The following is a 27,816-nucleotide window of genomic DNA, read 5'->3' as shown; positions in this document are numbered from 1 at the left end:
GAAGAAAGGAAGGAAGGGCGGATGGAGGGAAGAAAGCAAGCAAGGGGAAGAGAAAGGGGAGGAAAGAAAGGTTAAAGGAAGGAAAGAGACTAGAAAGGTAGAAGGGGGGAGGAAGGGGATGAGAAAGGGAAGGAAGGAATCAGGAAAAGGAGGGATGATGAAAGGGAAAGCAAGGAAATGAAGTGGGAATGAACAATGAGGTGTTAGGTGGAACAGGGGACAAGGGAGGAAGGATGAAAGGGGGTAGGAGTCAGGAAGGAATGAAGGAAGCACAAAAAGTCAAGGAGAAAATGGACAAAATTGAAGGAACAAGCGAATGCGAGCGAAGGGGAAGAATGGGAGTATAGTTAAAGGAGAGGAAGGAAAGAAGAAGGGAAGGAACCTAGGGAGGAAGGAAGGAAGGGAGCGAACAATTCATTTTCACGCTGTCGCTTCTGTTCCGTGCAGGCTCGCTGTGCCGCGCGAGGGTCGTCAGTAGTCACTACATCACACGCGGTCACATTCTTCTGCACGGTGAGATCAGACGTTACCGGCGGTCCGTCCCGCGCCTGAAACACAGCGCTTCTCCAAGACCACGAGAGACAAGCACCCAGCGGGGCATCGCAGACAGCGAGTCCGCAGACGGGCGCCCGAGTGGAGGCGAAAGACGCGCACAGCACCTACGGCACATTGAGGACCATGGAGAGCGCAGGCAACGGCTCGGACGCGGATTACCGGAGCCAGCTCCCGGTGCTTTACAACAACAGCAGCTTCTGTCTGAACTTCACCGACGGCAACAACAACAACAACAACAACACGAGCTTCGCGGAGGCGCGGTGCGACGGGGATCGCGGACTGACCGGCAGCCTGGACGACGACGCCAACCCGGTCATCATAGCGATTGTCATCACCGCTCTCTACTCCATAGTGTGCGTGGTGGGGCTGGTGGGAAACGTGCTGGTTATGTATGTCATCGTCAGGTAAGCCAGAAAAGTCCTCATAAAACACTGATATGTGTGGATGTGTTTTCTCGGCTGCGTTGCGCATAATTAGGCCTTTTGTACTTTTTAAACAGCCTTTTTGTAACATGGCTTTAAGTGAGAAAAGTCTCTACAGCAACCTGTTGCTGTATTAACCGTATTGTACACAAAGGTGTGTACGTGTGTGTGTGTCTGTCTGCGTGTGTGTGTTTATGAGGCCGAGTGAGTTCATGTGAATGCGGTGTTGACAGCGCTCAGCTGCCGTTCGTGCGTAAAAATGCCTTCAACCCTCAGCCAAGTTGCTCCGGCGCGCAAAAAGCAAACCGAACGAGGGGATGGAGAGAGGAGGCTGTTGCACAAAAAAACAAAAAACAAACAAAAACAAAAAACAAACAAACACCCTTCCTCTTTCATATAGCAACAGCCAACAGAGGCACAATATGTGTTGTGCATATGTATAGAAACAGCGTGCACTCGCTCTCTCTGCGTCTCTTTCATCCACAATCCCGTAACTAAACTGGAAAATCGCACTGATGCTGCACGTTGCTCCCATGAGAGTGCTACACAAAAACATTATGGACCATGAATCCTGACCGACCTGTTTTCCTGTACACAGTGATCTAAAATTAAAGGCTTTAATTGGATTTGGGATTGTGCTTAAAACAAGCAATTGGCGTAAATCTGATGTGCTTAAAGTTAGTAAAGTAAAGGATAATAAAACATGATGAATGATGCACAGATAGCAAATTTTAAGGCCACTTTCTGACAGATTTCTGATCTGACAGTAATATCACATATTAAATTACATTTTTTTTTTTTTGTTTTTTTAGAAAATCTCATACATTGATGTTGATTTAAACAACCCTGACACTCACTGATGGAGTTCATAAGAATATAAATACAGTTCTGTGTTAATTTAAGATGCAATTTCATGAACAATCACCTGTTGTGTTAACGACATCAGCCCACTGAGGTGGATGTCACAGTGAGAAGGAGGATTTTGGCCTTTAATTACACTTGTGACATTTATGTTTGCTCCCCGGCTGATGCTGTCATTCCAGATGAGGCTCTTTCACGTGGTAAAAGTCACTAGAATGGGGAAGCAGATAGAGAGCTGGAGGAGAAAAAATAGGTCAAAACAGGTGAGAAATGAATTTGGGAAAGAGCTGGAGATGATTGGAGGGTTGAGGGGAGACAGATGGATGGTGAGCAGTGAGAAAGTGGAGGAGAATGGAGATAAAGGTGAGTGTGGTCCACCATCATTCTTCCACTTTGTGATGAAACACTTTATTGGTGTGATGGAATCAGGGAAGAGTGAAGGGTTTGCTGTGCTGAACTTATCAGGCAGATGGTCAGATGGCTTTGAAATTGAAATTACAGCACTTTATTGGACATTTAAAAAAAGAGGAGGCTTCTCTCTTTTCATTTAGTTCTCTATCATTACTTTATTATATCATTAGACTTATAATTCCCCCCACTTCCCCGCTGTTTCCAGGGCTGATGCAGCATGAAGCGAATGCTCATTTGCCAGACTGCACACATCATCCCCTTCACAGTCAAATAGCCAAACAGTTCTGTTACTGTATGCTAAGGAATGCACACATCGTTTCAGGATGTTTTCTGCGTCTATGGCAGATATGTCCCCAGGGAAAGAAAGGGCACTGCATTGCTAATGTAAAAGTAGAGTTACTTGTGTATTAATGCACTCAGATTAAAAAGTACTGTAGGTCTGTGAAAATGTACTCAGAGTAAATTTTACTTCAGCACAAAGGGTGATGATGATGTTACATAATAACATTGATTAGATTAAAGATCACCTTTAGGCTACAAACTAAGGTGTATTAACAGGTCGATGGCTATAGACTGGTGGGATAATGTCGTGCTGTGCCTGAGCTTGAACCACACCACAGAGCCCTGATGTCCAAACCAACAAATGATTTCTCTTCTACAGACGGACATCTGTAGCCTGAGGTTGATACCAGTTATGACTATAGAATGGCCTTCCAGAATTAAACAGAAATGAGGACAAAACCCAATGAAATTTTAATTAAACTAAAATGATAATATTTTAAATCAGGTATGAACAACACAGCAGGCGCAACAAGCAATATTAAGCTGCACATATTAAAAAACCTGCCACTTTAACAACGCAATAAGCATCAGGCTCAGAAACGCAGAGAGAGAGTTACACGCTTCAGTAAGTTTGTCGCTGTTCTCGTCTGTCTAAACGTCATTCTGTGAGCTCGGTGCTCTGCCAGTTCCTCCACAATCTGCCTGGGCTCACTTTCTGCTCATTCATGCTCGAAGCATAACATAACCAGTCTCTGTACCAGTATAACCAGTACACTCAGCCCCTCTGTCCTAGTGTAACCAGTCCGCTCAGCCCCTCCGTCCCAGTCTAACCAGTCCGCTCAGCCCCTCCATCCCAGTCTAACCAGTCTGCTCAGCCCCTCCGTCCCACTCTAATGAGAGTGCTTGTGATTCTGTTATTCCACCGCTGGCCGTTGGCTCTTCCATAGCTACAAAACGAAGTGGGAGAGCGCCGCACAAACAGAAGAGGAGCCAACTTTAGGAATGATTATTATGCACCAGCATCGCTTCCGTGTCGGGGTCTGTGTCTGCAGCTGTCTCACAGGGGGACCGGAGTGGTCATGATGTATGAGTCAGTTTACAGGCGTGTGTTATGTATTCCAAAGTAGTTTGCCTGGAAAGCAGATGACTGATGTGAAGGGCATCACGAGAGCTTTAGCTTGCTCATCCTTGGCGGATTCCTGGGATCAGACGTAGGACGACATTCCCGTCTCCTGCCCTCTCTTGGCACTCATGAAATGGGCATCAGCCATTTGGGGCGGGTTGAGGGGGTCGTATCCGTACGCTGACTGAGAAAATACCAGTCGGCTCCTCTAAAATACAGCAGAAATATGTTAAACATGTCCGTCTGCTGTGAACCCAATCAACTGAATTGTCTCTTGTTATTTCCTGTTTCCTTTTTATTGAGGAAAACACAGAGCTGTGTCACCATGACAGTGTATGACTCAAACAGCACACAACAATATTGTTAGCAGTGTGTTGTGTGTTGTATTGAAGTTCATTATTTCAGTCTGTTGAACGTGGCTAGCAGCTAGCCTCCTTATCGTTAGCTGCTGTCTCTGAGGTCGCCGTCTCTCATTGGGTTACTTCACCAAAACCTGGACAACTGGTACCATGAAGCTCCTACTGCACAAAAATCAGTGACAGCAACGATTTAAAGGTGATGTTCAACAAAATGAAATGTAAAAGAAGCTTTGAAACATTTAACTTTATAATAATAATAATATTACTAATGAAGAAATAATTTCCAATTTTAAAAGTGACACTAAGGCTACAGTATGTCAGTAATGTAAGAGTAAGTGCTGTTTGCTCCACCTGTGCAACTTTTTCAGCTCCACTAACGAGACTTTAAGCCAACTGGGAGGAAGATAAAGGACACGTGTGATTCCTCTGAAAACCGCAGTCCTTCAGGGTCATTAACATCCATCAACCTCACTCTTTTTCTCCGTCTCTGCTGGTCTTTTCTTTCTCTGCCAGTAGATTGAAAGCTAACAGCCATTTAGCTAAAGACACAGTGGATATTTACTTGTAAATGGAAATGTCATCTTGAGCCTCCGTCCCCACTTTACAGTCATGGCCTTGAATGCAGTTTTGCTAGATTAAATAGAGACGGCAGTGGGTGAGAAATGCCCCCCGCTGTCTGAGTAATGCTGACCTCAATGCCATAAAACATTTCTCTCTCACTCTTTATCTCCATGTCCGTTTTGCTCGTCTGTTTGCTCCGCGTTTACATCCGCAAATTTCTCGTGAGCAAAACAAACACCGCCAGAGATCTGCATGCTCAATCGGGGAAAAAATCAATTGCGGTTGAACAGAAACTGCTGGGTGCCACGAGGAGTGTGCCGCCAGAGTGCTTCCTGTTACCATGGAAACAATGGGAGGCCTTTTGAGCATCGGTGAGTGCAAAATGACTCCACCGGCTCCCCAAACACCTGCCTCTATCCTCCATCCAGCCACACGAGCAGGCAGCTGTACCTGGAGGATCACGCTCAGCAGCCAAAGCATTTCTAAAGCTGTGCATGCTTTTGCAACATTTTGAACATCTGCACACCCGCCAAACAACACGCACTGTGCTGCTTTCGATTTCTTCACATGAGGCAGAAAGCGTCCATGAACCGGCTCGCTGATGTCAAAGTAACTTCTCAACATCTGGGTCCCTGCTCCGTATGTGTGAGTTTGAGCCCAGTCACATGAAATATGGTGTTATGATGAGAGTCAACACAATCCAGATCGCAAGATTAATGCCATAGATCCTCAGTAATGTTTCTCCCTAATGGGTTTTCTCGAATGCTCCCGCTGGCCGACGTGACAAATGGTCTCAGGCTGATTTCAAACATTAACCTTCAGTCTTTGAAGTTAATGCTCGCCAACAAAGCCTTTCACAAAATAATTTCCAGTGCTTGTTGATTGTAAGCGATCCAATGCACCCACATGTGCATTGAACGGGTATTTGTCACTCTAATGGCTTCTTCTGTCCATAGCGGCCACTTCTTAAAGCAATTTAAATGAGCACAAGTTTGGCAGACGCGCTTGTTTCGATGCAGTCAGACAGCTGAGAGGACAATCTATAAGTTAGAATGGTCTGTCATGCTTTCAGGTTGTAGAGAGTCCCCTTTCAAGGGCTTGCAAATAAAACTATTGTTTTGCACTTGGAGAACAAAAGAGGGCTCAATGGTTGAACCAGACTGACAAATGAAAGGGCAGAAAGAGGTGAAGAAACCTCCGAGCAACAGTTAAACAAGAATAGAAAAAATCACAGTCATCGGTAAAAGAAATTGGAAGCTTAACATCAAAATCTGTGCAGATGTTTCCGTGTCAAGTGCAGAATAAGGCCGATAACAAACTGGAATCAACAGGAGTGTTGCTGCAGCAGAATATCAGATCAAATCATAGTTAGTAGTAGATGCTGTGACCATGAGTGGGATCGAAGCGCAGGACACAGACGACAGGTGTGTTTGGAGGTGAGCGAGTTTTATTGTAACAGGGACTAAGGATGAGTGGATGATGGGGGAGAATGTGGTCCAGGCAGGTGAGGCAGGATAATCATGGAGGGAGCAAAGGCTTGGTTGTTGTACATGAGCTTTGGCCTTGATGAGTGGTTACCACAGAGGTGGGACTGCAGCCTGGCAAAGAGTGCTCGGACAGCCGGGGTAGATGTGCTGCAGGCTGATGGGAGGCAGGCGGATACAAAGACCAGAGCTGGGAGCCAGGAGAGTCAGGAAGGAGGACCACGCCAACACATAAACACAGACAAGGCATAAACAAAGAGAGAAGCGGGCAGGGGAGCACTGGGAACACTGGGAAAACACAAGGATACACTGGGGATCTCTTGGGATACAGCCATGGCTATAACGGTAGACAGCAGAGGGCCCAAACAAAAACGGGTTCCCAAAATATTTATTTGCACCGCTGTGGCTCACTAAAGATCAATGGAAAACAAATTCAAAATCAAAGGGTGTTTTGGGGGAAAATGGTTATAACGATGTTCTCTCCTGTCGTGCAACACTGAGGGAACATCAAAAAGGTGGAAGTTTAAACCATTTAGTCATTATTTTCCATGTTAAAATAGCCATTTATGAAGTAAAGAAAATATCCTTATAACAGGTCATTCTGAACAGTTGCTGCGGACAAAATCTGAAGTCCTTATTTCATGCATAAATGACATTTAAAGTTCAGCTGAAGTTAATATGAGCCTTCAACCGTCTGAGAACAAATTTCAGCGAGAAATCAATCTCCATGGCAGCACAAAGAGGGAAATGCAAACCAAAAAGACTCTGGAAGATGACCGGCTGATTGGTCAAACTCTGGCTGCAGAAGCCTCATATGGGCTTTAGCTGAACTTCACAATCCATTTTTACACAACACTGTGGATTCAGTCCCACGCCTTCGATCAAAAATCGCTTTATGGAAGGGATTTCTTTAAGGCCAGTACGGACAGGAGGAATGACTACAGCAAACTACAGTCTGCATGTCATTATTGTTTTGAGATGGACTAGAAATATGTGAAACTGTCCTCTCAAACAGCCACACATCATTCAAAGCAAAAGATTTTTCAGAGAAACTGCATTTAAATGACTAGGATTAATATACAGGCTATAATTACCAGGTGGGGAGTTGTGTGGGATGAAAGGGAATGGCTTCCCCCTCATTAACACAAATAAGTCACCAGGTGTCCGTAGTATTTTTTTTATCAATAAAAGGAAATTGCATATCAATCAGCTCTGGGAATCAGTGACTTTAAATCCTCTCTTTCATGTCGCAGACCCTGCCTGCTTTAAAGGTGTAGATACCTTTCATGTGTATTCATGAACATCCTCACGTGTCTCGGGTGTGAGTTCGTGCTCGTGTGGCTGTTAACACATAGAGGCTGAGACAGCGTGGGCGCATCCAGCATACGGGCTTTCTTCACTTAAACACAGAAGAGCTGTGAAGGTACACCGACAGCAGATGTTCGTGCCTCCAGCAGCTACGGACCTCCAATCCCTGCAGAGTGAAAGTCCCTCGGAGCTGCGTTCCTGTCCTGTCCTGCTCTTCAAAGCCTGTAAACATTTGAGACCTCACCCTCTGACCTTTTGTAACAGCTTGGCAGCGCTGAACATGCGGCCTTTGTGCGCCGTGGCCTTGATCACTTTTAACGGGAGGCAGGCAGCTCGATAATTGTTGCTCACCTTCGCTGCAGTCGCTTTGTTTGCTTTAGAGCCCGAGCAAACTCTCCTGCACAATATGAGCAACAAAAAGCATGTTCAGGGCCCGACCTCCACCCCCGCCAACAATAAACCTATCTGTTGGTAATGGCGATTAATCGTTTGACTCGTTCACCAAAAAGCTTTCAATAATCATTATTATTGTCAGTGTGAAGGAGTTTAACGGCTCAGTGTGAGTGTCAGAGAGATGCTGCTCTTACTAATTTGTGTATCTGCGCACAACAGGGTGGTACAGAGTCTAATTTCTTGTTAGGGAGACCATTATGAGTAGATGCTGCAGAGAGGTAATTAGGCTGTCCTTCCTGTGTGTGTTTGCAAGTGTGTGTGTGTGTGTGTGTGTGTGTGTGTGTGTGTGTGTGTGTGTGTGTGAGTAATGAGCTTCTTAACATCACTGGACTCGGCTGGAGAATTAGAGCAGCGTCAGTCCGGATTCAACAGGAGGTGTTCATGCTCACTTTTGCCACCATTTGCCGGATCTGGATTGTGGAGACTGATGAGAGAAAGAAAGTTTCTTTCTTTTTATTGAATTGAAGGAATGAAGAAAGATGATTAACCGCAGAGGAGGGAACCATAAAGACAGATATTGTCTCGTTCTTTATTTGAGGATTGATGGGAGCGCTCAGCTCTTTTGTCCCTCCGTCAGTTACACAGTGACTCACTTCACCCTGATTCTGCTCTTCCTACATTATGACAGGTACTGTTAAACATGTCTTTCTTCATCAGTCTGGCATTTGAAAGCACCAGAGGGTATCGTGGATTCACTACACAATCAATTTGATGACTCGGTTACGCCTCGCTGCTTGTAGCTGTGTGACAACTTCAGTACATTTTTTTGTCTTTTCAAAAAAGCTGTTTGTTGTCGCAATGTACGAACAATGAGCAAACAAAACAAACCAAAGAGGTCAATGGCTTCCTCATCTGAAGTAAAACTCTTTACAGTTTGGGAGCTCACAAACATTTTCACTGCTGTGTACAACAGTTGCATTTATTAAATATTGATTTAAGACGGGGGTCCAGGGCACAGAGAGATCCTTTGTAAAAGATCTTCAGTACATGAACAATAGTGTTCCTAAGCAACAAGCTGATAAACTCTTCTTGAGGTCCCTGTTTCCATTGTCCGGTGTCACCGAGGATCTGGGTTTGTCCTGACTTGCTTTCTTTTTGTCATATTTCCAGAGATTGAAAACCATTATAGCAGTGGTCAGTGTTTGTCAAAGCCATGAGCCGAACACAATGAAGTGGATGCTGAGCACATGTGGCAAGTGCGATTTGTGTCATTGTGATCCAGATAATCTCATTTAGAGGCTGTTTGGTGTGTTTTGCCAATTAGATTCAAGCATCTCTCAACTAGGCCGAGTTTGGACTGTTGTGGTTTTCATTGCGAGTTAAAAATTTTGCCCAACGACACATATTCATTTCTTTATTTTTTGAGTTTTTTCTAATCCTTTCAAATAATCTATAACAGTATCTTTTAACCTGTTCAATACAAATAACTAGCATTTCATATTACGGCTGCCAGTGTTCTACAGATTCTTTGAAAGATTTGGTCCTTGGTTAAAGTTCATTTCACTACAATGTGACAGTCAACTTTCAGGGACATGAAACTTAAAACAAGTAATCATCACACTGCTGCTGGCCTCAAGGCTGAGGGAAAGAACATGTACAGATTAAAGATTAAAGGCTGCATCTGATACGACGGAGAGATGATTGACGTGTGATGTGGATGTCTCCTTTCATCAGCCTGTAAAGACGGACATGAAGCGGCTGTAAAGACAGCAGGAGAGAAATGTGTTGGCGTGTGTCTGAAGTGTTTGCTGGATGATTTGTGTCAATAATTAGCATTTCCCATGACCTCTTTCATTAGTCTGTTTGCACTGCAGGGTTGTGACCAGACGTCCCAGTTTACGCAGGACTGTCCCAGTTTCAAACCGGAGAAGTATCTGTAAAACGCTAAGATGTACCAGTTTTCACCACGATTAAGATTAATATTAGAATATTATACTTGTTTTCAGTGCTTACATAGATATTTATCATGTTCTGTCACAGTCATTATTACCCAACCCAGTATAAAAACATGAATAAGACACCACATGTCTGAAATCAACTCGAGCACTCGGGGGCTCTGGTACGCCTGTGGATGGAGGTGTCCATCCGTTTCCCCCCACTGGAGGTCAGCATGTGTGTCCATGGATATTGATTGCTTTGTATTGGTTCAGGTCAGGTCTATTAGGTGTGTTCCGGTATGTAACCTCTCACTGTTGATGTTTTTATTAAATGTTTCTGTCAGTGAGCACATGGTGGATCTGCAGAGGATGCAGAGAGGAGTGACAGTTATCATCTCCCTGGGGTGTGTTTTATGTAGTAATAGTTTACATCTTGGCATTTAAAAAAGGGAGGGCTAATTTTGGACCTCCTGTAGGACAAAAGCTTTAACTCACGCAGTAACCTGTCCACGTGCAATAGGGTAAAAATAGATCAAACCGCTGGTTTACCAATGGTCTCTCAGACTTGTTCATGGAAAGAAATAAAGGCTGGTCCCTTGCTGCACAATCTGGGAATAGTTCCAATTGGGTGCCGTTCAAACAAGTCAGAAACAGATGCACATCCATGGTGAGAAGAGCCAAACAGAGTATTTTCTGGATTTAGACTGCAGCTCATATTCAAATCCTGCAAATATTTGGAAGGCTGTAAATCCTAATAAAATAACGATATTTTCTCAGTTCCTATTCAGATCAAGGTCAGCGACTGGTAATTATCTGACCACAAACAGATTAGCTTTGAATAAACATTTTGTAGCAACTGGTCATTTTTTCTCTGTTTCTCACTCTCTGAGTGATGACAGTTGGAGAGTGATTACTCTCCCTGCCATCTATCTCAGGAAATGTACTGGAGAGGCCAATCTGGATGCCTTTTTTTCACTGGACGCAAATTATCTCAGAGCAAATCACTCATATTTTCAAACTTTCTATTTCCTCTGGTGCAGGTTTTGAAGAATGGCTTGTGTCATAGCTCCACATAAGGGAGGTTCAGTCTGGTTTTGGAGTGGGGCACAGTACTGTATCTGCTGTTACTTTGTACCAGCTTTGGATAATGAGCAGCACTGTGCGGCACTTTTTGTTGATCTATCCAAAGCATTTGATACTGGAGACCATTGCCTGCTCTTGCACAGGCTTCATGATATCTGAGTTGTTATCGTTGCGTGTAATTGGTTCAGGAACTCTCTATCAGGGAGAAACTAATCTGAATTAAGAACCTACTGTTATGAGTTTTTACCAGTAACAAAAGGAGCTCCACAGGGTTCAATTTTAGGTCCAGTCATTTTCACTATTACATCAACCCTATTGTAACTCTTCATACCAGTGTGTGTTGGCGAGTGTGAGAGTGTGAATGCATCACTTTGAGCCTCTGAGTCTCAACCCTCAACTTGCACAGAAGCACATCCGTCACAACGGTGTCCATCTGTCTCTGTCTGACAGCCCGAAACACGCTCACCAAGCTGTTTGTCTCTCTGACATTTGGGGATGATAATGAAATTTTCTATTTATCTGCCTGTTTGTGTATGTTTACACATCTGTTTCCCTGTCTGCATATGAGCCAGGAAATGTGCATTGTCAAGCTGAATCCAGGCAGCTTCAGTCAATTTCACAGAGGACTCACAGTGGCAGGTATTGTATACTTACATACTTATCCATACACGCACATCACACACACGTATACATAAAGGCCCTATGCAAATACTCCTTCCTCTGTTCTTTTAATCAGTTAAGTTTACCAGAGGATTTGTCTGACGTATGTTTTGATTCTCAGTCTGCTCTGTTTGTTCAGTTTGGTGTAAATCAGAGGAGTGGAGATCTGGAGGTCACAGTTCACTTTGCTTACAAATGCAAAGATTAATGCAACCAGTGCAACACGTTCTTTCTCCTAGAATACGCTCTGTCCGTCTCTTCAGGATTTATGGTTGAGATGGTAATTAATCGGCACACCTGCGTGTTATTGTCCCACTTCAGCAAACTCTTTTGCACACAGCGCTGTTGCTATATGAATGGAAATAGCACGTGTGCTTGGCGACACTCTTGCAGAGCTTCCACACATGACCTCGTGCTTAGTGCCCGTCTTTGTGATTGCTCTGCTAAAATAGAGCCGGATGTGATAACATTGTCAATTATTAAATGCTGTCTTTCACTCTCTCACAGAAACCTCAGCGAAGTAATTTAAAAGCAAAGCTTCACAGTAGTAATAATTTTGTCACCAATGGAGAGTCTCTATGACAACACGCTTTCTTTGTAATGGTTAGTGGAGTGGCCGGCGCAGATGTGGAAGTGCTGTTCGATGACTGAAAAGTCATGAATCTCTCTCTGCACGTGTGTGTTGAATCCCATTCTCTGAAGCTGGATTTCAGACTCTGACCCATTACCAGTCATTCAGCATGGTCCATTGGGAATCCTTCCTAATTCCAGTGGCATCACTGTTGGGTGTGCTTACAGATGTAATAGAGCACATCTCTGACCACGCTCAAGCACTGATGATGGCTGTAACTCTAGTATTCACTGGCCTTGCAGCCAAGTTTTGGTCTTCTCCTTCTGACAAAAATGGCTCATATGTTTATGACTTTCTTAACCAGTTGAATTTGGCTCTTTAATGGTTTCTTGTGGACAAACTGTTTTGTTTTGGTTTTATCAGTCCTAGTAACTCAAAGCTGAAAAAACCTGCAAAATGGGGAATTTACCATAGCAAAACTTTCACACAACCGTGAATCACTTCAGTTGAAAAAATATTGCTTTAATGCACCTTTCATATTGACTCCTCTTTCTTTTTTAGCTGGTTCCTATTCAAGTATCAGCCTTTTGTTGCTCCGAGCTTTCCTTGAGTTAGCGTCATTCATCGAAATATCTTTAAAACGTCCCTAAAGCTTTTATATCAGTGTCACAGTGAGTGCTAGATCTCAATCTGTCTGTCTGCATGAGTCAGTTTAACAACATTTAAGGCTATATTGGGATCTGTATATTCCCAGCAGTGCCTGTCTAATGACAACCATTTACTGAGATGATTTCCAAGAGAGTTTAAAAACAGTAACTGTGGGAAACATGGTTTGCAAACATATTAACACTAATAAAGCAATAAGTACCTACTGTCACGTAGGTTTATTTATTGTCTCTAATGGTTAATGCCTGCTGGTATTTATTTCAGTCTTTGCCGATCATTATCCATGCCGTTATTTTCCTTTAGTTAAATCACTATCGGAATCTTCCCAATGCATCATCAAAGCTTATTAAACCTAATGTCTGGCCTTAATACTCTGAGGTGATTTTTAATGTCTTCTGTCAATGGCTCTGAAGGCAACTCAGTATGTTTTACAGTCGTAGAGGTGCAAAAGTTATATCCAACAGAGACAGAGACAGTGTTATCCAGGGAAGTTGTGTGGTGAGCTGGCTAATAGCTAAGAAGCTGAAACTTCATTCGGAAGGAGGATTTGTTATGAGCGCCTTGTTGTTGCTGCTGTGGAGCTGTTCGCATCGAGAGAAGGTTTTTTCCAATGTAACAGTTTGTCTCGTCGCAGAGTGAATTACTGATGTGACTGGACTTGTTTGAGTTCCTAGAGGACGTTTCACCTCTCATCCAAGAGGCGTCTTCAGTTATAACTGACTGGTGAGGAGTCCATCAGGAGTCATTGATCTGCTCGGCCATCAAGTGAGTCATCGGGGTCAGTGGTGTGAATGGATGTTGAGGAGGGGTCTCGGGGCTGCATTCTAAGCGGCTGGTTAGTGGCATCGTAGACCACCTCCGCTGTTCAGCGATGGTTGTTTCAGTTTGACGAAGAGAGCTTCTTCATGCCTGTGACTCAGTCAGTTAGAACTGAAGAAGCCTTGTGGCTGAGGCAAAACGTCTAAGTTGCCTTTGTTGAGTACGTAGAGGTACCATAACGGGGATGAATGACAGTCTTCAAAGACAGAACTGATGTGGCACACTGCACGATGTTTTTCTCTCTGCCACGTGATTTTAAATGACAGCCATAGCAAATTCTGCGCAGCTAGCCATGTTAATGTGTTTGATTACTGCAGAGTTTGATATGAGGGAGGAATTACTGCCACTGGCGCTGAGGTGAGGATTTGTTTGAGCATACCATGGTGACTATCCCTTTGATAATGTCTCTGGGTGAAAGAGGTCATTGTGGAGAATGTTGCAAATCAATGAGCAGGACTCATTTACAGCAGTATTGGATTTTTTATAATCATCAAAGTGATGGATTATGTTGACTTGGCAGGCAATCAGTTAGAAGAATCAATCAAAGACACATATCCCTGTCTCATTATTCTTAACAATTTGTAAGATTTTGTTTTACATTGTATGTACTCTAGATTTTTTTTAATTTTTTTTTTCATATGAAATTTCATATAGCTGATAGAGAATCACACACTCCCAACATGTGTGCTACTAACATGCAGTGAAAGCACAGAGTCCAATCACTGCTCGCCACAGAAACACATGCCCAGCAGTCAGACATGCAGTCACACCCTGCGCACCCTCATCCATCATGCAGGGACAGTGTTATTGGTCGAAGCCAGAGGCATACAGATGTCTGTTCACATGAGCAGCCTCTGGTACGGCAAACAGGACTTAATCGTCTTTCTGCACCCAGCAGCAGCCCATGAATCATACACAAGGCTACACAGACACTGGGCAGCTTCACAGCTCATGATGAACTGTGTTTAGCTTGCTCTGCAACGACAACCATGAGAATCAATCAGCTTCTGTTCTAAACTGTTGACCACAAGTGTGCAGGTTTTATGTTGACATTTGCTGGAAAAATGGTGACAGGACTGTTTATTCACTACAGGCTTGCTCCAAAGATATACAAAGTTCATACTGGTGCTTATAGAGTAGCTTTAAATGTCACTGGTCTCTTCATGTCTGTTAGCATTCCAAAATGATCAATTTGACGCATTAAAGACCGAAATCCAGAAGAAACATTTACTTGAGACAATGAGCAGGGAATTAGCCGTAAACTATAATAAATCCTCATCCAATTTCATTTTTATAAACCCTTGCTTTTTCCGTTTTACTTCACAGAAATTAATAGCCTTAGCCCTTTGTTTCTCAATCGCTTTGCTTTAATGTGTTTTACTGTGCTCTTAACTAAATCAAGTGGAGCTGAATTAGCTTCATGTTTATCCATCAAGATTCATCATTCTCCCGTAGAAAGGCGGCCGTGGCCCCTGAATAATACAAGAGTGGAGGTGGTATTCACAGGCTGATGTTGGAACCCATTAGACAGCATCAAAAGGAGAAACATCAAAAATGGTAAATGTAATTTTCAAAACAACACAGATTAGATTTTGTAATGTTTGGCCTCAGAGAAATGACAGGTTTCTCTTGCCGCTGCATCATTAAATCTGAGCTTTTCTATTCACAGAGAGACATTAAGCCAAAGAATGTCACATCAGTTCGTGTTCAGAGATGTTTCACCGTCATTATGTTCTTATCGTGTGATGTTATCTCAGTCAAACCTGCCATAAGACCCTCCTCCACCTGGTCATGGTTGTTGCCATGGTGAAGCACGATCCACACACGTGAAAACAGTTATCAACTAATTAACATTCAGGAACATTTGAATGGCTCCGTGCTGCGTACTGTATTCGTGGACCGGGAACGTGCTGTGTGGGCTTTTTCTCTCCCGCCCAGATGTCCCTCATGGGTTCATGTCAGTCAGCGCTGCAGCGTAGCCTTAATCGAACAAGAAGGAAAGCAGTTCGGACATTATTGGCAGTCAGAAATAATGGGTCCAGTGTTCATCCTTTGTTGTTGAACAGCTGGGGTTGGCCTCCGTCAGCCCAATTACACGGACAGCACATGCAGTATTTATTTGCACTTTGATTCAGTGTTTAAACATGTATGTGAACAGTGATTAAGACGTCTGACGGCAACTGAAATAGTAAGAAATACATCCGAGCATACAGTCAGCCGTATCTTTTTCTCTTTTTTTTTTTTTTGTCGTGCTAATTAAAACAACTACAGGATGCATTTTCATGACATTTTGTAGCCGTTCATGATTATCAGACTATAAATTCTCATGACTTTGGAGTTCAGGCAAGAAATGTCTTCACCCCTGTTGCATGGATTAACGTGGAATTTGCTTTAGAAATCTGGATTTTAGCAGCTTTGGTGATCCCCCAACGGCCTCCTTTAGCGCCACCAACAGGTCATTTTTTTGGTTTAATATTGGTGGAATTTGGCCCTTCCCCCACTCTGGGTGAGTGGCACAGCAAAAATCTAGTTACATTTAACACTCAAGAAAGAACAGAACAAAGAAATAAAGAAGAGCAATGAGTTAAAACAATTGCAGAAAAGCACGAAGACACTCAGACGCTGGCTTTGCATCACATAGAAACCAAATCTTAAAAAAGTCCTCTCTTTAAATTGAACATCATATAAATATATCAAGATACGATATAATTTGCTTTTGAGTTGTTGTCGGTGGGTTTTTAGATTCCCAGTTCAGTGTTGTACTTGTTCTTGCAGCTAAAGGTGTAAGATCAATATGTTTGTTCTTGAACGTGTCCTAAGGGTCTGAACTGCTGACCTCAAAATGAAAACAATATTATATTAATTGCACAGGTCCAAAAGGGTATTAACACAAGACCACATATTAAATGTCCTTTTGCTTTTTACAGTACCAACAGAAACAACAATGTCAGAGTTCCTTCTGTGCAGCTTTTCATGCTGGAGTGAAAGATTCAGTGTGAAATGGGAATTTATATGCACCACACAGCGGAAGCAGTTGAATTTTCCAACAGAAAAAGGATCATTCATCCTTACGTAAGCTAAGCTGTAAGTCTCTTTGTCTTTTTGTCCATGTTTGTCTTTTCCAGCAAATTTGTACACAGCTTGGAGATGCCTTTCCTTACTGCAGAGAGCCTCCTGTTGACTGAACCATGTGGCTGACTTGAAAAAAATTTAAAGACATGGGTGGATATTATTGGTTTAACGTGCCATCATCACAAAGGTGCTCACTCACTGATGTCATGTATCGGCATCATTCTGATCAACATCACAAGGACCCAAAACGAAAGAAAATGACGTCTCATTCAGAAGAATAACGAGCAGTCGAAAAGCCGTTTCTGTGCTTCTGCATTACATTTTCAGCAACAGATGAGGCTCATTATGGAGCCAGGCTGGAGGCAATTGTAATTTTCCTTTGAATAGTTTTTCATACAGAATTCATAGAAGATTTTTTGGGATCTTCTGTCAAATTTGCCAAAATGGCCACATTAAGCTCTGTTGAATTTGTGCATATTAAAACAACCAATCTTCAGCTGCCCCGCTCATTTAAGAGCTTTTTGTATGTGAATGTGTTGAAATTATTAAATTAACACTGTTGTACTGGTACAGTGTGTGTCAAATGATTTCAGTGTTTGGAGGACATCCTGTGAGATCACATGATGAGTTTGTAAACCAGCTTCTCGTCAGTATCGTCTCAGGGATAATTTACCGTCATTGTCAAATCTGTTTTCTCATTTAAGGAGAAATAAAGACAGATGAGACACAGGAAGATGGAGGGCGACTCTTCCCCAGGTGGGAACCACAGCTAATGGGTAGATGGAAGGCAATGAATTATACATGATTTCACTGAAAGGACTGTTTTGGACGATTTTAAGGTCCATTACCGCATATTTATCTGCCGCCTCCCTGCTTCAGTGGTCCAGGAAAAGAATAAATCGAGGTAGTTTAGAGGCAGATTGAACACTTTCTGCTGTGTTTATTCACAGAGGCAATGTAATGAAGATTTTTGTCTGGCCTCTCTGAGGCTTTGCTGTCACTTTCACTTCCTGTCAATAGTACGCTGAATATTTGCTGTAAACATTTTCATTCGACGTCTGTTTTATTGACATATAATAAGACGATGTCCTCATCTTTTGTCTATGTGGAATGAGCAGAGCTTCAATCTTCTTGTCAAAGTTTTCATCCAATATGAGAAACCATCCGTGGGAGATGCGTATCCTCTTTATGAGTGATACTTATCAAATGACTGTTGCTGGCGTGGGAATTAATTTTACGCTTTATAAAGAAATAATGTGTTAGATATCTCAGTAAATGTCCATTTGGTGACTCTGTATTGTCAGTTAATGTAACACAGTAGTCATTTAAGCTCATAAAAGTGTTTTCTCTTTTCCAGGTAACATCATCTCGTGCTACTCTGCAGCCCATAAATTACCTTAATATGCTCCTAATTTATCACCCGAATGTTATTTTTATCAACATAATGAGAAAATTATTGATAGGACACATTGCAAAATATTTGCTAACAACAATCAATATCTGCTCATTTCAGCGACAGCGCCATTAACCTTTACGCTGTTGCATCAGCTGGTTAAGGTGAGGTAGAGATGGTGTAGGCCATGCATGCAGGTTTCTGTTATTTGACAAGCAGACATCACGTGTCCGTAACAATAGACTGCAGACAGGGAAAGGAACAGCAGAGCAGCTGACGAAAGGAGAAATAATGGCACACAGCTATACATCTTTGTACTTAAAACTGTTTGCATGCTGTCCTCGTCTCACCGCACCATCAGTTTTCTTCGACACACACTGATCAAGAAGAAAAAGAGGACAACCGGCGTAATGTCTCCTCTCTCAAATCCATTAAGTTAAGAAGAATGCATCCAAAAAAATGTCTGATTACTGATCTGCTGCACATCTGCACGCATTTACATGAACCAGTTTGCTACAACGCATGAGAACAATGCATGTAAACTCTTTTAGCAAGCACGGATAGGGACGACTCTCAGGGCACCATCAGCACAAAAGGAACATACAGTCCACACCACAGTCCCCCAACAATAATGAGCTGGAAGATCACAGACGTCCCTCCAAAGAGATGTGTATGAGCTAGTTTTGAGCAACACAATCTGTGTATTGCTGAGAAGTATTGCATTCTTATCTGTCCTATCTTATTTGATCTCTTATCTGCATTACCATAATGCAGCAACAGTGATCTCATATTGTTAATTCTACTGTATGTTTCTTCCTATTGCAGAAAAATATTCAGTTTCAGAAATCTAAATTACAAAGACTGCATGGGGATCTTGCAATATTATTACATCATGACAATAAATGGGTGATCAGTGTGGCAAAACCTCGAGGGCAAAGAATAAATTAAAGCTGGAAACTCATTAATAAAATACCTCATTCAGTTAATGTGGATGAGATTAGGCCATTCACCCCCATACAGCATGTTGTTCATGCATAAGCTTCAGACATACGACACACAGGAGAAACACAAGCTATCATCATCTGCAGCCATGTTATCAACAGTCACACAGTCAATCAGGGGCTGCTGGAAACTACCTGCAGCTCCAGCTCACCACTCAGTGTAGAGCGACAGGTTTTACTTCATCTCGAGGTGCCTTGTCAGTCCCTGTGCAAATAAAGCCTGAAATAACAAACTCACTAAGCTGTCAGTGTTAAAGTTAATCAGAATTTAATGAACTAACTGTCGTGTCTGGTTGTTAAGAGGATTTGGGATTACTGAGGAGAGTGCGAGAACAAAGCAGAAGTAAATTAGTTTAGCGCAGGTAGAATGACAGTTTAATAAAGCGAAGGCCAGAGGGCGCACTGTATCATTGTCACTTTGTGTATCCAGATTAATTTAGTAGTGGTACAGCAGAGTTGGATGAGATGCCAGTGCAGCTCTGAAGCTCTATAATTAACATCCTGTAACACGTCTGTTTAATCTGTAACAAAAGTGTAAGTTCGCTCTCTTATGGGGGTTGTGTGTCAAACTGTTTCTTGGCCACAACCAGTAACTTCCTTGAGTCTTCCCTGGTTGCTTGGTAACTGCTAAAAGACAAGAAAAAGCCTGACATTTAACCCTTTTCTTATTTTTACACTTCTTAGGATTCAAGGAACGAGATGTTAAGTGTGAATTAGTGAGCTTTTGATTATGCGTTACCTGTTGAAAAGCGCCATGCTAACTGTGTCTCCTAATGCCAGCTTCTATGCTAAGCTAAGCTAACCAGCTGTGGGGTCCTCTGACAGGCAGGACAGAGGTATCAATGTTCTCATCTGACTATCGCCTAGATGGAAGAAAGAATAAAATCTGAATATCTGACGTTTTAAGATTAAGAAGTGAAAGTCGAATTTAAGTGCCTTTCACAGCAGAATCTAATTCCCAGTTAGTTTCATTATAGCTTCATTATTTGGGCTGATTAGGTCTTTACTGAGTAATGCCGCTCCGTGGAGCTCTACAATCACTCGCAGGCATATTGACCTCATCGTGGGACTCAGCAGTGGAAATCCTCCTCACATTTGACATTATGAAAAACAAAAGCAGCTTGATTAAAATGCCATACTTCACTCGAACTTGTCAAACGTTCAGGCGGGCTCGAGCTGCGGGCTGTGGCTGAACTTTTCACGTCATTTTAAACCATATTTTCCACATTTTTTCTCAGTTTTTCTCACGAACGCTGGATGTCATGTACTGTGTTAGCCCTAAAGGAATAACTGGATCATGACTGTTGCTTACATAGTTCATGTAGGTCTTTGGGCTGCAGGCTGTGACGTGCAAAAATCATGAATCAGATCTTTTTGATGTGGTCCAGCTTCACCTGCACGTCGTTGCAACGTGGACGACAGATTCTAAACATAGTATATTTCTTTGCTGACATGAGCTCTAAACAGTCGAGCCATTTTGAAGGTCTGTGTTTCATCCTGTCCACTAATGGATCCATGCTTTTTCTTCTCTTTCCTATAAACACTCCACTATCCTCCATGTTCTTTGAACAACCACAGTTTCTCACTGACTGAAAGGATACTTTCTATTGATAAAAGGGACAGTCCTTGAATCCAGTCCTTTGATCACCCATCATTCAGATGACAAAAAGCTACTGTAGAGTGACACGAGTGTTTACTTCTTTGTCCTTTGTGACTTCTTTTTCAGTACAGTTGAACCTGGACTTTCAATGCATCTTTCATGGAGTCTATTTAGTCATTTTCAAGCATTTCTGTGTGCATTTCTGTTTCCAAATTGCTTCAGGAAGGGGCCTGAATTATTCACAAAACATTCCAGGACACCTTCTATGATTGCCACTCACCTGGAGTTAGAGGAGAAGAGCTTCAACCATGCATTCGGTAAATGGTGTTCAAAAGACAGGAGTTCAGCGATTCAGGCTGTTCCTGTGCAAAGATCACCTTTTTATTTAGCTGAAGGAGTGGGAAAATTTTCTCAACCAATAAAAGAACCCTTAATTCTACAGTTACAGTGATCTGAGGGCACTGTTTTAAAATGGTGTTTCATTAACAGTTTCCAGGAAACGGAGTGTAACTACAGAGACACTGATTATTAGAATCAGGCGGATCCTTCTGAATTCAGACTTAATCAAAGACTTTAGTTTGAAGATGAGATTGACATTTCAAACTCAAACTGAATCCACTCTTTTTCCTTATCTTTCCCCTCTTTCTGTCATGAATGGATTAATGAATAGGCCTACAGCGTCCAGGGGCCCAACGGGTCACGGGGCCTCTGGGCCAGAGCCTCTGTTTGAAGTGACTGTAAACAGTTTGTGTTGGAAAGTCACAGAGTTAAGTTAAAAGTGTCCTGATTATTATTATTTTTTTGCTCCTACACAGAGATTATAAAGATTGACTACAAAGAGACTCAAAATAACTACATAGATGCAAAACAACTACAAAAGGAATGACTACAAAAAGACTAAAAACAACTAGAAAGACACAAAACATGCACAAAGACTCAAAACGACCACAAAGAGACTCAAAATCACTACAAATAGATGCAACGTGACTACAAAGGCTCAAAGCGACCACAGAAAGACACAAAGTGACTACAAAAAGACACAAAACAAAACTACAGTCATTTGTAAACAGTGCAGGTGTCCTTTTACACGTCTGTCCTCAGGGCCTGATGTTTCATAATAAATCCCTGCTTTCTGTGCAGGTACACTAAAATGAAGACCGCCACCAACATCTACATCTTCAACCTCGCTCTGGCCGATGCCTTGGTCACGAGCACGCTACCTTTCCAGAGCGTTAACTACCTGATGGGAACCTGGCCGTTTGGGGACACGCTGTGCAAGATGGTGATGTCAATCGATTACTACAACATGTTCACCTCCATCTTCACGCTCACCACCATGAGCATCGACCGCTACGTCGCTGTGTGCCACCCGGTCAAAGCGCTGGACTTCAGGACGCCGCATAACGCCAAGATAGTCAACGTCTGCAACTGGATTCTCTCGTCGGCCATCGGACTGCCCGTCATGTTCATGGCCTCCACCGCTGTCACTCGTAAGCACGCACACCACGTGCACAATTCATACACTCATACGCGTCAAAAAGGAGCATCCGACCCTCAAACTGCACTCATGGAAGACAAAGCTGACCTTGTAGGGTCATCAAAAGCGCTGTTTCTTTCTTAGTCAACAGCAGATGATGAGTTCAACGAGGGCTCGGAAGCAAATACAAACTCAAAACAGCAAGAAAACACAGTCAGGTCATTTTCTTCATTCCAGCCTTAAAGAGCAATTATGTACTCCAGCAAACTCTATAAAAGGAGACACACCATAGGAGCTGTTTAGGTTCCTCTGTGTAAGTGCACAAAAGAACTATTTAATGCTATATGCCTGGCTAATGACTAAAATAACTGTCCGTATAAAGAGCTACCTACACAAAGATAGGCTTCTCTGACACAGTGTCTCTGTGTAATTGCTGTGGTAATGGAGAGAAAACTGCTGAAGCTGCTGAAGTGTGAATCCACTCTGTGTGGAAGAGAGAAAGTAATGAAAAGAAAAAAAAACAAACAGGTTTTGTGAGGATGATAATCATTTTAATCTATATGGTAAATGAATACATGCAAGCCAACATATCAGTTACACTGACTGCGTTTACACCTACTGGCCTCAAGATAATGGAAACAGACTGTCCTCATATATATGCCAAATCCGAAAAGATCCTAATTATAAGGATTCATGCACACAAAGTGCCCAAACAGGATAAACATAAGCTGCAAAAAGCAAATATATTTAGAAAATGAACCATTTTTGTATTTTATGCCTTTCTTAGAGATTTGGACAGTAGAGAGACAACAGAAAATAAAGGGAGAAAGATGGAGACTGAAATGCGACAAACAGTCCGACTCAAACCAGCAATGCTGTGGCTCATGGTCAAAATAATAACCTCTGGGCAACCGTGGCCCCTGGGCAATGTTCACTTTCAAGTGAAAAACTTGAAACTTGTCCATTAACCCCTTAAAGACAGAAAATAAAAGGGCTGAAACAATTTGTCAGTTATTCACTGTGGGATGATGGGAATCTATGTCATTCAGGAGTTGGTTGAGCCCAAAAACTGAGCGAAAAGGAGAGCAAATAATAGACTACCTATTTGTCACTGCTATTGTTCGATATCTGCTGGAAGTGTAATTAAGCAACTGTCTGCAAATAAGTGAGAGTCGCAATATCAACGTAAAAAGTGACGAATCCTCATACTGTTCGCATTTGGTTACCACTGCCCCCAAGTGGCCAAATCTGTTATTGTAGGTTTAAATTGTTGACTGGTTCCGGCTTCTTAAATGTGAGATTTTGATGCTTCTCCCTGTTTTACATCATTAATTGAACATTTAAAGTCTAAACTATCAGTTAATCATAGAAATAATAATTATTAGTTGCACCAGTAAATACTGTTATTACGCTTGTACAACACAACATTTGGTTGCATTTTGTATACGGATCAAACAAACACATGAAAAAGGAAGAGCAGATGTTTAAAAAGAACAAGACAAGAGAAAATAGAGTGGAAGTAATGACTGTTTGTGTCTTTACCTGTGCACATGTGAACATACACGTGTGCTCTCGTGTCTCCTCACCCTGCACAGCCTCCAGCATTGTTGACTGCAAGCTGATTTTCCCCCACCCATCCTGGTACTGGGACACCCTGCTGAAGATCTGCGTGTTCATCTTTGCCTTCATCATGCCCGTCCTCATCATCACCGTCTGTTACGGGCTCATGATCCTGCGGCTCAAGAGCGTGCGCATGCTGTCGGGCTCCCAGGTTAAGACAAATCAGTTTTTCTTACACAAACATGAGCTGTTTTCCACAGTCAGTGCCAAAGGCTTTCACATCGATGCAAATGAGATCTTCAGAATGTAAGCGTTAGTGAGCATTATGTGAAAATTTAAAAGCTTGGGTCTAACTCCATGGCCCATTTACTGAATAATTAATTGATTTTATCTTTCAGAATACTGAAGCAAAATAGAAGGCAGCCCAGAGCATGCATGCAAATTAATGTGCGCTCGCCGCTCTCAAGAGAAAACAATTAGAGAAAATCAACTTAAGCCTGAGGTTGTGGCTCGGTTTTAATTAATTGCAGTAGAAAGTGAAATGACCCAGCAACAATAATTTCACACTCAGTATTTGAGGAAATGTTCCAAACACGGGCTGTAGAACGTGTTTTAATGAGGATGCATTTAGAGCAGAGACAAGTGGAGCCGTCATCTTTTTTGCTTCCTCTCTGCCTCTCGATTGTCTCACGTTTACCTCTCTTCTCTCTAACCATCTTCTCCCCATCCTGTCCCTCCTGTCTACAACACTAAACCATCGACCTCCTTCACACACACACAGGAGAAGGACAGGAACCTGCGTCGGATCACCCGCATGGTTCTGGTGGTGGTTGCCGTCTTCATCATATGCTGGACGCCTATCCACATCTTCGTCATCATCACAGCTCTCATCAATATCCCCAGTTCCACGCTGCAGACTATCACCTGGCACTTCTGCATCGCCCTGGGCTACACCAACAGGTTCGCACTGTAGTATCAAAACTATTACTCCTAAAAACCCAGGTATGAAAATTCAGATAAATAATTAGGGGAAGAATTTGCTTGATTTTATTTTTATGGTTTAAACCACTTTGAACTCTGGTTAGTGCCATTTTTGTGTGTGTGTGTGTGTGTGTGTGTGTGTGTGTGTGTGTGTGTGTGTGTGTGTGTGTGTGTGTGTGTGTGTGCACACTCACCTCTGCCACAGCTGTATTTTTTATCACTGCGGTCACTGTCCTGCATTTGCAGACAAAGTGGTTTTTATCAGTGAAATGCAGCAAGTTGTGTTGTGGGAAAGTCTGGTTAAATGTAGATAACAGAATGTTTATTATGAGCAGAGAAGCGTGTTTAACAGATAAGTGCCAAATGGTGTTGACTTTTTGATAACATATATTTGTTGATGCACGTTTTTCTACAATGACTCAAGTTGACTTGTAGTTTTCAATCATTTTACTGTATATAAAGGTCAAAATGTGGACCTTGTTTTTGCTCCCTGCAGCAGTCTGAACCCAGTTCTTTACGGCTACCTGGATGAGAACTTCAAGCGTTGTTTCCGTGAGTTCTGCACCCCGAGTCCTTCGGTGCTGGAAATGCAGAACTCCTCCCGGACCGGAGCCACGAGCCGCAAGCTCCCACAGCGTGAACCGAACAGCGCAAACACAGGAGAAAGGTCCAATCAACAGGTAGACAAGTCTGTGAGCAGACACTCAGGGCACATGTCGACATACTGCACGCTGTGTGACATAAACATGCTTGTTCTCTCCAGGTATGACTAGCCTTGGAGGGGTCGTCGGTGGACTCTCGCTGTTGCGGCGGCGTGGCCAACGACGATCTCAACTCAGAAGTCACGCAGGTCACCACCGGGCTCTGACCACACCCACACATACACACAAACAAAGTGCGAGACTCAATAGCACAGACCATTTTAACGATGTATGGGAAGCTTAACTGCAGCGCTGCATCAGATCACTAACTGCATGGCTGTGCAAGGCTTTTACTCTCACTGAAGCAGATACAGAAATGGGTCGAGCTAGACTGAACAGAGAAGCAAGCATCATTACAATAACATGGCCTCATTACTGAAGAGGTTGTTGCACTAAATTGTGCATTAACGCCATTACAACTTCTCAAAACTCTAATCTACTTTTCATTATTTTTATTGGTGATATGACATTAAAGACTATATAGACTGAATATGTGCAGCAAAGACAGATCTATAAAAGCCAACACTTATTGTTGCACACGCTAATATGATGTTGTTCTGTTCTCTGCTCTGTACAAAGCTGATCTAAACCTCCCGCCATAACCCTCATCCTAATTCTCTAGGTTTTAAAAAAAAAAATCAATATACTGTCTTTGTTTTTTGTTCATGACTTAAAGCAAATCTGTTGATTTCCCTCCTGATGTTTTCTTTTTCAACTGCACATGTGAGAGGACAGTTCAGGAAATGTGGATTTCCTTTCCTTTCCTTTCCTTTCCTTTCCTTTCCTTTCCTTTCCTTTCCTTTCCTTTCCTTTCCTTTCCTTTCCGTCTATATACATTTTGTGGACTCATCATTAAGTAGACATACAGTAGAGCTCTGCATGTTCTCTCTGTTGAATCTGACAAACTTCTGAATGTACAGAGGGAAAACCAGCTGTGTTTGTCTCTCTGGATCCTTGTGCTGAACTGTGGATCATCTAAACCAGCAAAGAAGACGCATCAGCCTGTTTGCACAGAGCGTGCTATTGTGGCATATAGTGCAGACATATGGCACCGCCAGTGTATGATTAACTACATCTTAACGGCCATTACACAAAGTATGGGCTTAAATGGAGTCACTTGTGAGCCAAGCAGGATTGTACATCTGTTGTGATCATTAGAATTGCTTGTGCTTACGTGTTGTGCTGTATGCTATACTTGCCAGCTGCCTTTACAGTAACTCTCCTTGATGTTCTATGTATCAGTATCTTTTTAATCAGCCTGTAAAGATGAACATGATTGTATTAATCTCTCATGTGAAATACTATATGTATTGTGTTGCTTTTTTATAAACGTGAAATCACGAACTCGCCCGAAAAGAATTTGGTGGACCAGCGAGTCTTCAAAACAGAACTTTTGCCATATTGAATCTGCCTCGTTAACTGAAGAGATAAACTGTGTGAAAACATGGCAGCAGCTGAGTTTGGACGGTGTGTGGCATCAGATGTCATGTGCTGCATTTGATGCACAATATGTTTCATCTCACAACACATTATGCTCACAAAACAAGTTTTGAGGAGTCAGCTGTCACTTTCTTATGCTATGAAAAAAAATATTTGGCATGAAGCTCCTGAGTTTGTGTGCTCTCACCATCTTCATGCTTTCTCCGGGTGATCTGAAAAGTCCAAAGAAATGCAGGTAAAGTGACTCAAAAGTGCCCGTAGCTGTGAGAAAGACTGCAGTTGTTAGTCTGCTCTCCTGCAGCTCAGGCCAGAATCACCCAAGACTGAGTTACATTCATCAAACACACCGGTTAGTCCTCATCTTAAAAGCTTATTTAACATTGAGAGTGAAATCCTACGGTTTAAAATGACAATAAAAAAGCCTTTATAGCTAAACAGCTCAATGGGCTTATTTTAGAACAAATTGTTTTACATTTTTCCTGAGCGTACAAGTAATACTAGGAGCTAATTAGTTAATTTCCGTGTCCTCCATGGATCATTAACTGGTGTGGGTGCTGCATTTTTGCCCAGGAGACATTTGAGCCTCAGTCGTTGAGCACGATACTCATGTAGCCATAAAGTTCATAGTTAAGTCCTTATTAACAAGACTCATTTTAAAACGAGTCAGCGGGAAAACATTACAAAGTCAGTCAGAAACAGTGTTAATTACATCAATGGACACTGCAAGATATGAGAAGTGTAGAACGTGACATTTGACTTTAATGTAACATGAACCTAAAGACACATTTTGCAGCAGAAACATCTGATGCAACATACTCTTGAAGGTAAATTTAAATAAAATCTGTACACACGGCACCACCAAACTCATTCTTATCATTTGCTTGTTTTCTGACTCAGTCGTGACTTGTATTCTAATCTTGAAATGCCATTTCTTGTAATCTGATGTACAGATGATAATTTCTAATTCAAGGACGACACTCTGTGACACAATACATATAATTTTTACTGTTAATCAGCGCAATGGAATAAAATGTAACTCTGAATCTCACTGAATGCCTTTTCTCTTGCATCTGAATAAAGTGTCATCTGCATCGTG

The 27,816-nt window shown here is 42.4% G+C and overlaps 1 protein-coding gene across 1 annotated transcript; it reads left to right on the top strand.

The window, feature by feature from the left end:
• Positions 1–27,816, top strand: oprm1 (opioid receptor, mu 1). The gene is made up of 6 exons (XM_070977994.1): positions 1–959; positions 21,702–22,051; positions 23,634–23,809; positions 24,380–24,558; positions 25,076–25,259; positions 25,343–27,816. Exons 1-6 carry the CDS (start codon positions 679–681, stop codon positions 25,346–25,348), a joined length of 1,176 nt encoding a protein of 391 aa, XP_070834095.1. The 5' UTR covers positions 1–678; the 3' UTR covers positions 25,349–27,816.

This window comes from Chaetodon trifascialis, chromosome 13 (assembly GCF_039877785.1).
Source record: "Chaetodon trifascialis isolate fChaTrf1 chromosome 13, fChaTrf1.hap1, whole genome shotgun sequence".
In the NCBI taxonomy this organism is placed as follows: Eukaryota; Metazoa; Chordata; class Actinopteri; order Chaetodontiformes; family Chaetodontidae; genus Chaetodon; species Chaetodon trifascialis.
The sequence above is the reverse complement of the archived record's forward strand: the minus strand, read 5'-3'. Positions and strand labels throughout refer to the sequence as shown.

Coding starts and splice junctions, on each gene's coding strand:
- oprm1 (XM_070977994.1), top strand. CDS start 679: ATGGAGAGCGCAGGCAACGGCTCGGACGCGGATTACCGGAGCCAGCTC. Junction 960..21,701: donor GTTATGTATGTCATCGTCAG/GTAAGCCAGAAA, acceptor CTTTCTGTGCAG/GTACACTAAAATGAAGACCG. Junction 24,559..25,075: donor GCCCTGGGCTACACCAACAG/GTTCGCACTGTA, acceptor TGCTCCCTGCAG/CAGTCTGAACCCAGTTCTTT.